The 12,877-nt window shown below is 43.0% G+C and overlaps 2 protein-coding genes across 15 annotated transcripts in view; one reads left to right on the forward strand and one right to left on the reverse strand.

Moving 5' to 3' along the window:
• Positions 1-12,877, forward strand: part of CALD1 (caldesmon 1) — a 221,655-nt gene that overhangs the window by 150,500 nt on the left and 58,278 nt on the right. For 2 of the 14 annotated variants that reach the window (XM_053609404.1, XM_053609405.1), the window contains exon 1: positions 898-1,122. The exons of 11 other annotated variants lie outside the window; for them this stretch is intronic. In XM_053609404.1, coding sequence (XP_053465379.1) covers positions 1,070-1,122 — 53 coding nt within the window. In that variant the 5' untranslated portion in view covers positions 898-1,069. Of the gene's footprint in view, positions 1-858; positions 1,123-12,877 lie in introns of those variants that run through there. One more of the 14 variants, XM_053609398.1, reaches the window with a different exon arrangement.
• The window catches only part of CYREN (cell cycle regulator of NHEJ), a 275,649-nt gene that overhangs the window by 64,189 nt on the left and 198,583 nt on the right, over positions 1-12,877 (reverse strand). The gene's annotated exons all lie outside the window — the stretch shown is intronic.

The following is a 12,877-nucleotide window of genomic DNA, read 5'->3' on the forward strand; positions in this document are numbered from 1 at the left end:
TGGTGCTCTGAGTTGCTCTACTCATTTGACAGAAGCCAGTCCCATAAGGGACTCGGTGCTCCAAGACCAATCTGTTTACTGCTCACCAGACATGAAGAAACATATTCATAAGTCAAACCAAGTCTCAGTGTCATCTCCAGATAGCATCAACTCCACTGCCTCCTCAGGGGCCGGAATTTGGTGGCTTTCCAAGCTGCTGACCACACTGCCTTGCCTGGCTGGGCTGATGAGATCACCACCAGGGTACCATGGGTGCAGATGGGCCGCTGCTGTTTCAACATGTTCTCAGGCAGGCTGTTGCCCTGGTTTCTTGGAGGGATTGTCCAACCCATCACTGAGCCGGCCCATCTCCCTTCATCCCTTTGCACTGGGTTTGCATTTTTTATGTCATGCATCTTTCCCTGGATAAAAGGGATAAGAGGAGTTTCTCAGATTTGATTTCTCAGTGGGAACTGTTTGCTTTGGAAGCCACCTACACCACTGCTAATTGAGAACAGAGCTCAGAATGAGAGCCTGAGAATTGCACCCGGATGAACTTTTTGGTGGGCTGATTTCCGTTGATCTTGTCAGAATTAGGTTATGTATGCATGTAATATTATGATTAACTATTTTCCAAAACGCCATCAGCATCTTTTCTTTTGGCTAGTTAACTACCTTGGGACAATTCTTCATAGTTAAGTCTATAAAATCTTCATCAGGAAAACCGATGGCGATCCTGGCCCCTACTACTCAACGCTAACATTCTGGAAATCTCAAAGCAATCAGTGTCCTTTAACAGCCAAACATGATGGGCTTCTATTAGAGAGATTACAGTAAAAAATAACAATCAGCTCTCTGATGATCCTGTGTGGAGGGGAGGGGTGGGGTGGAGTAGATTTGGCTGAGGACAAGCCCAGACTTTCGTCACAGGGACAGACCAAAGTGTTAACACAAAGGGAGAACACGGGAGCATCCTGCACGCTGCGTTTGGGCCGCAGGAACATGGCCCCGCGGCGGGCGCGGCCCACGCCCTGACCGCCCGGCGAGGTCTGCACGTCCAGCGGCCCGCCGCCCCTTCCCCGCCGCGGACATGCTGGGTGGATCGGGATCGCACGGAAGACGCAGCCTGGCCGCGCTCTCCCAGTGAGTCCTCACTTCTCTTGGGTTTTCTTTTCTTTTTTGTAAGCAAACGAATGGTTGTAAGAAAAAAAAAAATCGTGGGAATGGGAGGGGAGAGGAGACCCCGGGAGGGAAAGGAATGCTGTGTGTGTGCAAGTTTCAGACCTGTATGAAACTTTCTGGACTCAGCGAGTGGTGGCTCTGATTCTCCGCATTTCCTCTCTTCCATGTTTAATGGTGGTTTTAGACCATTTGCAAGGGGTTATATCTAGGCATGGGTTTCTCTATTCCAAATGCAGATCCGCAAAGCACTGTGTTTCTAAAGATCTGCTGTTAATTTAGACCTGAGCCCCTGCTCAGAATAATCCATTTGCAGGACTCAGAGATTCTGGCTAAATCATACATTGCCCAATCCTTAAAGTAAACAGCCAAAGCCCTCAGTATATTGACCATCTGACTGGGAGAGGACAAGCCCCAGAGCATATGCTATTGATCAGGGAATCGTTCAGATAAGGCACTCCAAGGGTTTAGGATCCTGAAATTCTGGAATGTTAAAGCCAGAGGGGCTCTAGGATCTTTGGTGCAACACTCTCTTTCCACAGACAGGGAAACAGAACCCAGAGGGGTGACTCAACTTACCCAGAGTCTGACAAAGGCCAGTGGGGAAGCCCTGTCTTTGTATTCCTAGGCAAGGGCCATTTTCACGCTGGCCTTTATGAGGTTTGAAAAGCTAACTGGGTCCTGGGAAAAGGTACCGCCCAAGAGTAAGGACACCAAATGGCCTTTCAGTAAATCTTTTCCATTTTTGAGAGTTTTGGCACAGATTCAGCATGACAATTGTTGTTCTAATTGTTCCAGCATTTGTGCAACAGTTAATCAAATAAACAGGAGAACTCAACGGGGTCCCCCCAAACAAGACCCGCATCCATCATATTAGCAGGTCTTCTGGATAACCAGTTTCTGTAACTGTGATTACTCAAGTGTGAGAGCTCACAGGGGTTTTAGAGATTTTCTATATAGTCCAATGCTCTTCAAACTTTTTTAAAAATCCAATTTAATCTTACAAGGAATTCTCTTATGTAAAGGAGATGTGCTGGTTACAGAGAAGATTTGGGATGTAGAGCTCCACCTGGGCACGCCTCCACCCCACTCCTCATCCTTACTCTACCCCACCTGCACACCCCTCCACCAAAACTTCCTTGGAGGCTTGGCGCCAGTAGCACAGTGGTTACGTTGCCAGCCACAAGCACAGGACATAGCCGGTTCAAGCCTGGCCCTGGCTAGCTAAACGACAACTGCAACAAAAGAATAGCCAGGTATTGTGACAGGCACCTGTAGTCCCAGGTACTTGGGAGGCTGAGACAACAGAATCACGTAAGCCCAAGAGTTTGAGGTTTTTTTTTTTGTTTTTTTTTATTGTTGGGGATTCATTGAGGGTACAATAAGCCAGGTTACACTGATTGCAATTGTTAGGTAAAGTCCCTCTTGCAATCATGTCTTGCCCCCATAAAGTGTGAGGTTTTTGTGAGCTGTGATGCCACAGCACTCTACCAAGGGTGACATAGTGAGACTGTTTCAAAAAAAAGAAAAGAAAAGAAAAAACTTCCTTGGAATCCTAGCTAGCTCTCCAGGGATCAGTTTAGAAACAACTGATCTCATTTAATATCTTCATTTCAGATGAGGAAAGTGAGGCTCATGAAGGGCTTGCCCAGGGTCACACAGTTGGTCAGCACTAGAGCATGGAGTGCTAGGAAAAGAGCCCAATATATCTGTCCACCTATCTGTCTCTCTCAACTCTCGGTCCTGGCTCTTCTTTCTACCCCCTCACGCCTGTAGTTCTATCAGTATTCTTTCCCTGTGTCTGTCTCTTCTCCACTCACCCAATCATTTCCTGGATTTCACCTCTTCCTGCCTCTCACCCAGTCCCATAATTAGAATTGCCTCCTATCTGGTCCCCAGCCCCAGTCTCTCTCCCCTTTCTGATCCAGTCCCCTGGAGGATAGACCCCGTTCTCCTTATTAGAACATTCAAAGTTCTGCACAATCTGCCTTCAGTATTCTTTTCCATCCTGACCTCCTCCTGCTTCAGCTAACCTAGACCATTCACGGATCCCCAAAGCCAGCAAGTACAAGCCACCTCAGTAGCTTCCTTCACTCTATTCCCTACACAAGGAAGACCCTCACTCTCCTTTGTTCTGATGTCCTTTCTATCCTACAAAATCTGATCAGATGCTCCTTTCCCCTACAACCCTTCTTCAGTTCCTCTCTTCACTCCATGTAAATGACCTTTGTCCATTCTCCTTTGATTAGCCTTGTACTAGAGTTAGTGGTGACCATGCCTGTCTTCCCCACAGAGAGATGGTGATTCACTTGAGGGCAGGAGCTGTTCTGAATCTTTGAATCTTCAACATCCAGAATAGTGCCCATGCAGAGAAAACATTACGTTTCCTATTATTGAATAAGTCAAACTCAGCTCATCAAGTTGACACTTTTCATTTGAGTCGTTTAAACAAAGTTTCTGTTCCTTTTGCTTTACATGAAATATTAGGCTAAATGCTATAGCAGGTGCCCAATAAAATGAATTCTAAATTCCTTTGCTTTTCCGTCAGATAATTTATCTTGGTTTCATCACCTACAGAACAAGATTGGCAGTGATTTTTACATGAGGCGTGTAAAAATTCCTAAATGCCAAAACCTGCACAAGGGCCATGTTATTTTCAGGGGCAGGTGTGAATGGCTATTCAGTTCTTTAGATTTCAAGGTGTGTTTAGATTTGTTCCTGCTAAGATCAGTGAGAGAGTCTGTGGCTTGCAAGGTTAAGACTTTCACTGCTACTTTTACCATTTTCCTAAAGCCCTAATGAAGGTTACTTGAGTCAAGATTTTTGATTTCCTGTAAATATTTGTATTTTAGTCCATTAAGAGTTGCACTGCTTATAAAGAAGTATGCTTTTATATATCCCGAGGATGAACGTTAAAAGTTTTATGCTTGTGTCACATGTTATAACAAATGTGGAGGGCACATACATGCTAACATCATGGAATCAAGGAAACACAGGTAATTATTTAGTTAGTCCCACTGCGTTCTGAAAGAACCAACTTAAAAACATCGCAAGGAAATAAATGATAGGCACAATTGTGTAAGATCCTGTAGAAATGAAGAATGAAAAGAAAGAAAGTAATGTTGCAATTGTAAAAAGTATAGGAATACCTGATTTATCCATGTTATTAGAAAATGTACCATTACAGTTTTCCAGCATGCTAAATTTTATAAATATATATATTTTTTCTAGTGGAAATTATTCTTACCTTCTTTAACATAAATATTGCAATATATTTGAAACAATTTCCAGTTGCTGGGAATTGTCAAATGTAGTTTTTTTTTAATCATCCTGTAAAACATTGGTACCTCAAAGGCTAATATTCCCATCCAAAAAGTGTCCCATCATTATAGGTTGTCTTCTGTCTTCTTATTCATGTTTTGGTCTCTTCTAAAACCTGTTAATGTGTCTACCTCTAGTGGTCCCACTCTCTCTCCTGCTGTAACCAAGGATATCAGGAAACCCATTTGTCAGTGCTGTCTTCAAAGTGAAAATCATTAGTCCAGTGACAGCGGCCTTCTCTCCTACAAAGTAATCGATACATACATTTTGTGACTGTTGCTTTGTATACCAAATTGCCCATTTTTGCTCACTTTTGGATTTGAAGATAGATTTTAAGTGATTGAATTTTCTGGACGTCTTGTATCGTTGAGGATAAAATTGCACCTTGCTGTTCATGGATGAAAAATAAGAAAGAATGACAGAGAAGTAGGTCACCGTGCTCTGCATATCTTGGGCACACTCTAAGTGATGTTGCTGCATTGCTTGCTCCGTGGTGATGAGGGAGGTGATCCTCCAAGCCTCAGTGGAGGTGGTCTTGACTTTCTGCGTGTGTTTCTCTGTGAATGTCTGCCTAGCCCCATCCACACAGGTTTGGCACCGGGCACCTTCTACCCTTTCTCTCCCACCTTGTTGATGATATTTGCATCGTTCTGTACTTTTTCCTTCTTCTTGTCTTTGACCCATTGATCCTTGAAAGGAGCCCTCACTCTATGCTGCTTCTCACTCCCGCCTAGCTCATCAGAATGGCAAGGCAGTGGCAGGCAGAGCAGTGGCAAGAGATCTGGGGCACAAGGGAACAGTTCCTCGGTCCCCTGGAGGCCCATTTGCCCCTGGCATTCTTCACTAAACCAGTAAGGATGAGGTTTCCTGTAGAAATGCAGCTTCAGTTCTCAGTACTAGCTTCAGACATATCTTGGGCCTAAGATCTCATGAACTACCATGTACAATTTACAAAACCAATTTACAAATGAAAGTCTTGGAAATAAAGCTCTTCCTAAATGTAGTGCTGCCTGGATTCATTTCCAAGCCTAATTGAACTTTTAAGAGAAGTTTTTTTTAAAAAAATCTGTAAACCTCAGTCATATTCATTCATTCACTAAATATGCATTACGGGTTCCCTGTGCTGGTTACTACTGCTCCACTAACTGGGCACTAAGTACGTTAACAGGGCAAAGCACAGGCTCTGGCCTCGAGGTTATCTTGTCTTCCAGCCTCCCACCCACTGCAGAAACCTTTCTTCGGCTACAGCTATGAGATTAGCATTATCTACATCAGGGCTTTCAACTTTTCTTTCCCATGACCCTCTGAGAAAAATGCACTTCACTTTGTGATGCAATACTTAACTACGATATTTATGTTTGAAACAAAAATTCCACAAAACAGTTCTCACCCTTGCTGTAGGCAGTGTCCTCTGATATTTTCCATACAGTTCTGTTTCACTTAAAAATGCTGCTTATGACCCACTCAGCAGATTTCAGAAGCTGCCAATGGATCATTTAACGGAAGTTTGAAAACCACTGAACATAACGCATGACCTTGGTATCTCTGGGCCCTGCCTCCAGAGGAGCCTAAGAAGCTCTGCTAGCTGGTGACCACCCAGGCTGCCAGCAGTGAGGTCAGCCTAAAGGTTTGAGGAAAGGTTTTTTAGGATGGGAATTGGAGGGTCTGGATTCTGGTCTAGATCCTTCAGTAATCAGCACTGGCGGTCACGTCAACTAACTGCAATGCAGCTACTAATTGGAGATTCTAATGTCTGCTCTGCGTACTTGCAGGGTGAGCAAGGACATGAAGTATAATGATGTACATTCAAGTATATAGAAAAATATTAAGTACAAAGCAAATGCAACTTATTATTAAAGAGCCTTACTTTTCCTGATTAAAATTTAATATCAGGGGAACTGATAATACTGGAGGAGCTATTATTCTTTATAGATCTGGGGAAGGATCCTTGAACAGGCTCTAATGTGATGGAAGTTCATAAATGAAAAGCTCAGAGTGACATTTGTTTGTGATAGTAAAGCTAGCTTTGTATTTAAGAAGTACGGCCAGGTCATCCTGGCCCTTGAGTCCTTAAACACTTTTTCTGGTTTTAAAATCAAGAAAGCAACTAAGTGGTCATTGAGTTTTTAAGTCAGGGGCCGATTTGTGAAGGAGCAGTGCTTTGCCTGATGTTATCGGTAAACCAGTAGATCTATAAACACAAATTTCCACTGTCTTTAAGACCACTTTTTTCCTAAAAGCAACTAATATTAAACAAAACTAATCAGTAAAGAGATAATTTTATTAAGAAGTTTATTATAGCACTAAACTTGTAGATCAAATATGGTACTCTTCTTGTTGATCTCTTCACTTTTCTTATATAGCTGTTCTAACCCTCATCTCACACAGACCTTGATTAGGATGAATGCTTCTTTCAAGCCTGCTCAATTCCTACTTAGGGCCTAACTAGCTTTGACCTTTGGCCCTTGCAGGGCACCTTTGCTGGCTGCATGAGCTGTGTCTTTTTTCTCCTTCCCCTTGACTGATGGCAGGTCCTTACTGGGAATGTCTGCACTCACCTTTTCTACAACTTGATTCTCCAGATCCCTCTACCTTTTACTTTACATGTAACAGGGAGAAAATAAAATAAGCATTATATTTACACCAAAGAGAAAGAAATAAATTGGCCCCTTTTGTTCTTTAATGAATGAAAACATCCTTTACCAGATCATCAGTACCCCACCGAGGCCACTGCTCATCACTACTCTGCATATTGTCCAGAAAAAAAATACATAAAATGCATAAAACGTAAGGAGTTTTTAATCCTAGCTTTATGCTGCTTTCATGATCATCGTAACTTCCGTATAGATTAATTTCCACAACTACTTCATAAACGTGTATGATATGCTTAAGAATTAAGTTAAAAAGGACTGTACTCACCCACCTTTCGATGGAGTAAGTTGAGGCAGGAGGGTGGTGGGTTAGGTGGGTGAGGGCCGCTGGACTGGTAGCAGAAAGGGAGCAAGTGGTCCCTACTGACTGGCAGGTGGCCTTTCTGGTGTGGGGCAGGCAGCGCTGCAGGTGGGGGAAGGAGTCTCAATGTTCCTCCTGCCCCAGCCCAACCCTCATAGCACTAAACAGGCACATTCTTGACAAGTGAGAAACTAGGACCAGATATCCTGACTCCCACATCTGTGTTTAGACTCCACTCATTACTCAGTGTGTGACCTGGAGCAGGTCACTTCATTTCATTGTGCCTGAGTTTCTCCATCTGTACAAAATAAATATGATAGCCAGGCACGGTGGCTCATGCCTGTAATCCTAGCACTCTGGGAAGCCAAGGCTGGTGGATTGCTTGAGCTCAAGGGTTCAAGACCAGACTGAGCAAGAGTGAGACTCTTTCTCTAAAAAATAGCCAGGCATTGTGGCGGGTGCCTGTAGTCCCAGCTAGTGGGGAGGCTGACGCAAGAGGATCTCTTCAGCCCAAGAGTTTGAGGTTGGTATGAGCTATAATGCCACAACATCGAAGTAAAACTCTGTCTCAAAAGAAAAAAAAAAAAAAGAATGGGGCAGCACCTGTGGCTCAAAAGAGTAGGGCACTGGCCCCATATGCCTAAGGTGGTAGATTCAAACTCAGCCCCAGCCAAAAACTGCAAAAAAAAAAAAAAAAAAAATGAATACTATCTGCCTTACATACTTAGTGAAAATCAAAGGCACTAACTATGCAAAAGTGTGTAAACCACAGTGGATACTTCATGAATGTCATATTTTCTCCCCTTCCCTTCCCTGTAAGCACTCCCCTCCCAAAGACCCCAGAACAGAAATGCCATGGTATCTTCTACAGACTAAGTGACTGATGCCAGGGCGAACAGCAGCAGAATTCAGTTTGTGATTGCCTTCAATTTATTAAAAACATCCTTCTACTTTTAGGAAAATCAGAGCTCTTCATCTCAGATTCTAGTTGTTTCATTTACTTACAATAATTTGTACTACTATACTTTTTTGCTAAAAGCTGACTGTTTTGGCAAAACATAGAACTACTATTTTTCTGGGTTGACCTAAAACAGGTATGTTGTGAAGAGGATGGAGGAAGATGTAGGGATTTGTCTGTCAGCAAAAGCCACTAATCTTAAAGTATTTTTGACAGGTGAAGAGAGTATAAATTGAGAATATTGACTTTGAAATCCAGATAACCTTGGATTCACATCTTAGTCCCATTATTCTATTAACTGTGTGCTCTTGAGCAAGTTGTGGGATCTGAGTTTTTTAATTTATTCATCTACAAAAAGAGACAAATATATGTAAGGGGTTTTTTTGTTTTTCGTTTGTTTTTTTTTTTTGAGCACAATGCCTGGTGCTTGGTAAGTATCAAAAATGGGGAAGGTGGCATAGGCAATTAACGTTGATAATTAGCATGAACGGGGTGCACAGGAGATGAATCTGATGGAGCTTCAAGGTAATCACAAAAGTGTGATTGACTCCTGAGGAGCTGAGTTAATTTCCTTGTGCCGCCGTAACAAAGTTCTGTGAACTGAGTGAACAACAGAAATGTGCTGTCTCACAGCTCTAGAGTCTAGACACCTGGAATTAGCGGAGCCGTGCTGCTCCCTCTGAAACCTACAGGTGAAGAATCCTTCCTTGCTTCTTCTAGGTTCTGGTAGCTCCGGCTATGCCTTGGCTTGTGGTGACATAACTCCATATGGCATTGTCCCTGTGTCCCTTCCCCTAGCCTTCCCTCTGTGCAAGTCCGTGTGTGTGTCCAAAGGGCACCAGTCATCCTGGATTAGGGCCCACCTCAATGACCTCATCTTAACTTGATTGCATCTGCAAAGACCTAGTTCCGAATAAGGTCACATCTTGAGGGTTAAGACTTCAACATATTTGGGGGGCAGGGAAACACAATTTACCTATAGTAAAAGTATACATACCTCCTGGAATTAAATGCAGTAAGCCTGGCCATTACCTCTACCTTTTAAAGTTGGCTGAGGTCTCCACAAATTGGGGCACACCTCTTGCAACCTGAAGAGGTCTATTGTGAAAACTTGGCATTCTCATACTGGTTACTCACTCTGTCACCCCAGGCTAGAGTGCCATGGAATCAATCTAGCTCAAACTCCTGGGATCAAGCGATCCTCCTGCCTTAGCCTCCCAAGTAGCTGGGACTACAGGTGCCCAGCACCATGCCCAGCTAATTTTTTCTATTTCTTTTTTTTTTTTTCCAGTAGAAATGGGGATCTCACTCTTTCTCATGCTGATCTTAATTCCTGAGCTCAAGAGATCTTTCTGCCTCAGTCTCCCAGAATGTCAGGATCATAAGTGTGAGCCACCTCACCTGGCCTGGTTAGCTCTCTAAGAAGTGAATATTTCCTAATCACAAAAGGGCTAGACCCAAACAGAAGCAGGAACTTTCCTTTTAACCTCACTGAGTGAAAGGTAACCAGGAAATGGGTACAGCTCCATTCACCCCAAGGAAAATAGCCTTGCAGTCCTAGACTGAACGAACCATCCTGGGTCTATCTGTTCATAACATGGGACATATTTTTTCCATTTCCTCTCTCTTCCCTGTATAAATGTCTAAGTGTGTGACCTTACTTGTTTATTCAGTTTGACCCTGACAAATATTCTGAGTCTGTCTCTCTAGACCCTGAAGATTGCTGGGCTGGGAGAGAGTCCCATCCCCTACTCCTAGTGACTAGAGTGGCTCTACAATCCAGCTACCCCTGGGAATCTAAGAAGGCATAGGTTTTATGAGCCTACACAGACCTTTAGGTTAATCTCCATCCCAGGTTGCCAGACACCAGAGGGTGAAAGGTAAAAGCTGAGCATAGGAGAAAATAAATTTACAAGTCAGGATAGAAGGTAACTTAATAAATCAGATAGGCTGCTGGTTCAATGTGAACTAAATAAATAAATAAATAGTACATAATGCAAGAAATTATTGAAAAACATTTATTAGCAAAGTAGAATCATTCAGTCCTTAAATTGAGTACTATATTCATTTTCTAGGGGTGCCTTACAAAGTACCTCACACTGAGTGGCTTAGGTCCTTCAGTGGGTGAGGGAATAAACTGTGGTATATCCAGGCAATAGAGTATTATTCAGCACTGAAAAGAAATGAGCTAACAAGCCATGAAAAGATATGACAGAAACTTAAATGCATATTGCTGAGTAAAAGATGCCAGTATGGCTCAAGCCCAAGAGTTTGAGGTTGCTGTGAGCTGTGATGCCTAAGCACTCTACCCTGGGTGCATAGTGAGACTCTGTCTCAAAAAAAAAAAAGAGAAAGAAAGAAGCCAAATGTGAAAAGGCTACCTTCTGTATGAATCTGACTATATAACATTCTTAAGAAGCCAAAACCATGGAGACAGTGAAAAGATCAGGTCTTGCTAGGAGTTAGGGGAAGGGAGAGAGGGAGGCTGATGAGGGCGGTGCCAGTACTCTGTCTGATACTGTCATGGTGGCTAATGTCATGGTACATTTGTCCAAGCCCGTGGAATGTCCAACACCTAGAGCAAACCCTCATGTAAACAGCGGACTTGGGGTGATGATGTGTCGATGTAGGTGGTAAATTTTAACAAATGTACCACTTTGGGGGGGGATATTGACATGGGGGAGGCTGTATGTGTCAGAGACAGGGCATATATGGTGATGTATGGGAAAGCTCTGTACCTAAATCTCAATTTTGCTGTGAACCTAAAATTGCTCTACAAAAATAAAATTCTTTTTTAAAAGCTAAATAATAGCCGAGGTTGATTCCTTTCGATGGCTGTGACAGACAATCTGTCCCATGCCTCTCTCCTAGTTTCTGGTGGTTTGGGGGCAATCTTAGGTCCCTGCCTATCCTTGGTTTATAGAAACATCACTCCAGTCTCTACCTCTACGTGGTAAAGAGTGTGTCTCCCCGTGTCTCTTCATGTACTCTGCCTTCTGTCTGTGGCTGCCTCGGTGTCTGTGTCCACGTTTCCCCTCTTGGGGTTAGAACCCACCCTGACAACTTCACTTTAACATGCTTACCTATTTCCCTATTTCCAAGTAAGATCACATTCTGAGGTACTGGGGGTCAGCTCGTCAATGTACTGTGTTTTGGAGGACACAACTCAACATACGACAAGTACTGAGAGATTTAAAAACTTTAAATTGACGTTTCATTGTTTAATTCTTAAGCAGTAAGTGAGATAATAATTATTGAGTATATTTAAAATACCAGCTGGCTAAAGGGTGTTGGGTTAGTGAGGACAGCTGGGTCTTGCCCTGGCAGGTCAAAACCTTGTCAAAAAACATTCCAGTGAGATTCAGAAACAACCTCCCTGCACTGAGCTCCGACCCATCAATTCTCCATGAAGTCTAGGTATTAAGCCAGCCCCAAAGAAGAACAGAAAAGGGGATTATCCTCTTCCACCAGGACACATGCCTTTTCTGGCATGAGAAGATAAAGCTCTCTGATGATAAATTTCCATCTACATTTTAATGAAAAGTGACATGGATTAAGAACGAGATACAGAAAGAAAAAGATGAAAGGCATTCCATTGATTGGACACGTTTGACCATAACTCTCCCCCTCCACTCCTTAGAAAAGAAAAGACAGAAGAAAAGTAATCAACAGAGGAGGAACAAGGAAATACACACAGGAGATAAGAAATTTCTCCTGTATTTATCTGCATTTCTCAGCCTCTTCTAGTGTTAATATTGTCAATGAAAAATAATTCAAGATCTTTGAGTCAGAAAAATCTTTCCACCCAATTCTTGTTTGGAAACAATAGCATGCCCTGACAGACCTATCAGGTCTTTTCTATGTGGTAATGATGATGATAACGAATTGTTAAAATGGTTAACACTCACATAGTATTTACTCTATGCCAAGGACTGCTCTGGGGACTATGGAAATATTAGTTCATTTAACCTTTATATCACCATTATGAGTCAAGTACTATTCCCTGCATTTTATAGATGAGGAAATGAGAGCAGAGAGGTTAACTCTCTTGCCCACTCTCCCTGCCTGTGTGTATGTGTGTAAAGATTGGCTCCTGGCTCCTGGCTCAGGGCTGTTGGCTCCAGGCTAGCTCTTGGTGGCTCCCTGCTCTTCCCAGCTTGATGTTTAATGAATGTTATTCCCTGTGTGGGCTTACAAAGCTCTAACCTCTCGTCTTTGAGTGGGTGAATCTGGCAGTGGTTGTATTATGACATCAGATCCTGCTTGATGAGCAAGCGTCTCCTTCTGAAGAAGGGCCAGAGGGCTGGAGAGAATGATCTAGCAAGAGTCTTTGATCTTCCATTGACTCTGTACCCTAAATAATCAGCTCAGAGGACTAAGCACTGCAAAAAGAGGTTATAAGTGTGCCTCTTTTCCCAGCAGGAGACCTGGACATCCATAAAACTAGCAGCTCCTCCAATTCCATTGTTATTAACATTGCTGACTTTT

This window comes from Nycticebus coucang, chromosome 11, assembly GCF_027406575.1.
Source record: "Nycticebus coucang isolate mNycCou1 chromosome 11, mNycCou1.pri, whole genome shotgun sequence".
Taxonomy (NCBI): Eukaryota; Metazoa; Chordata; class Mammalia; order Primates; family Lorisidae; genus Nycticebus; species Nycticebus coucang.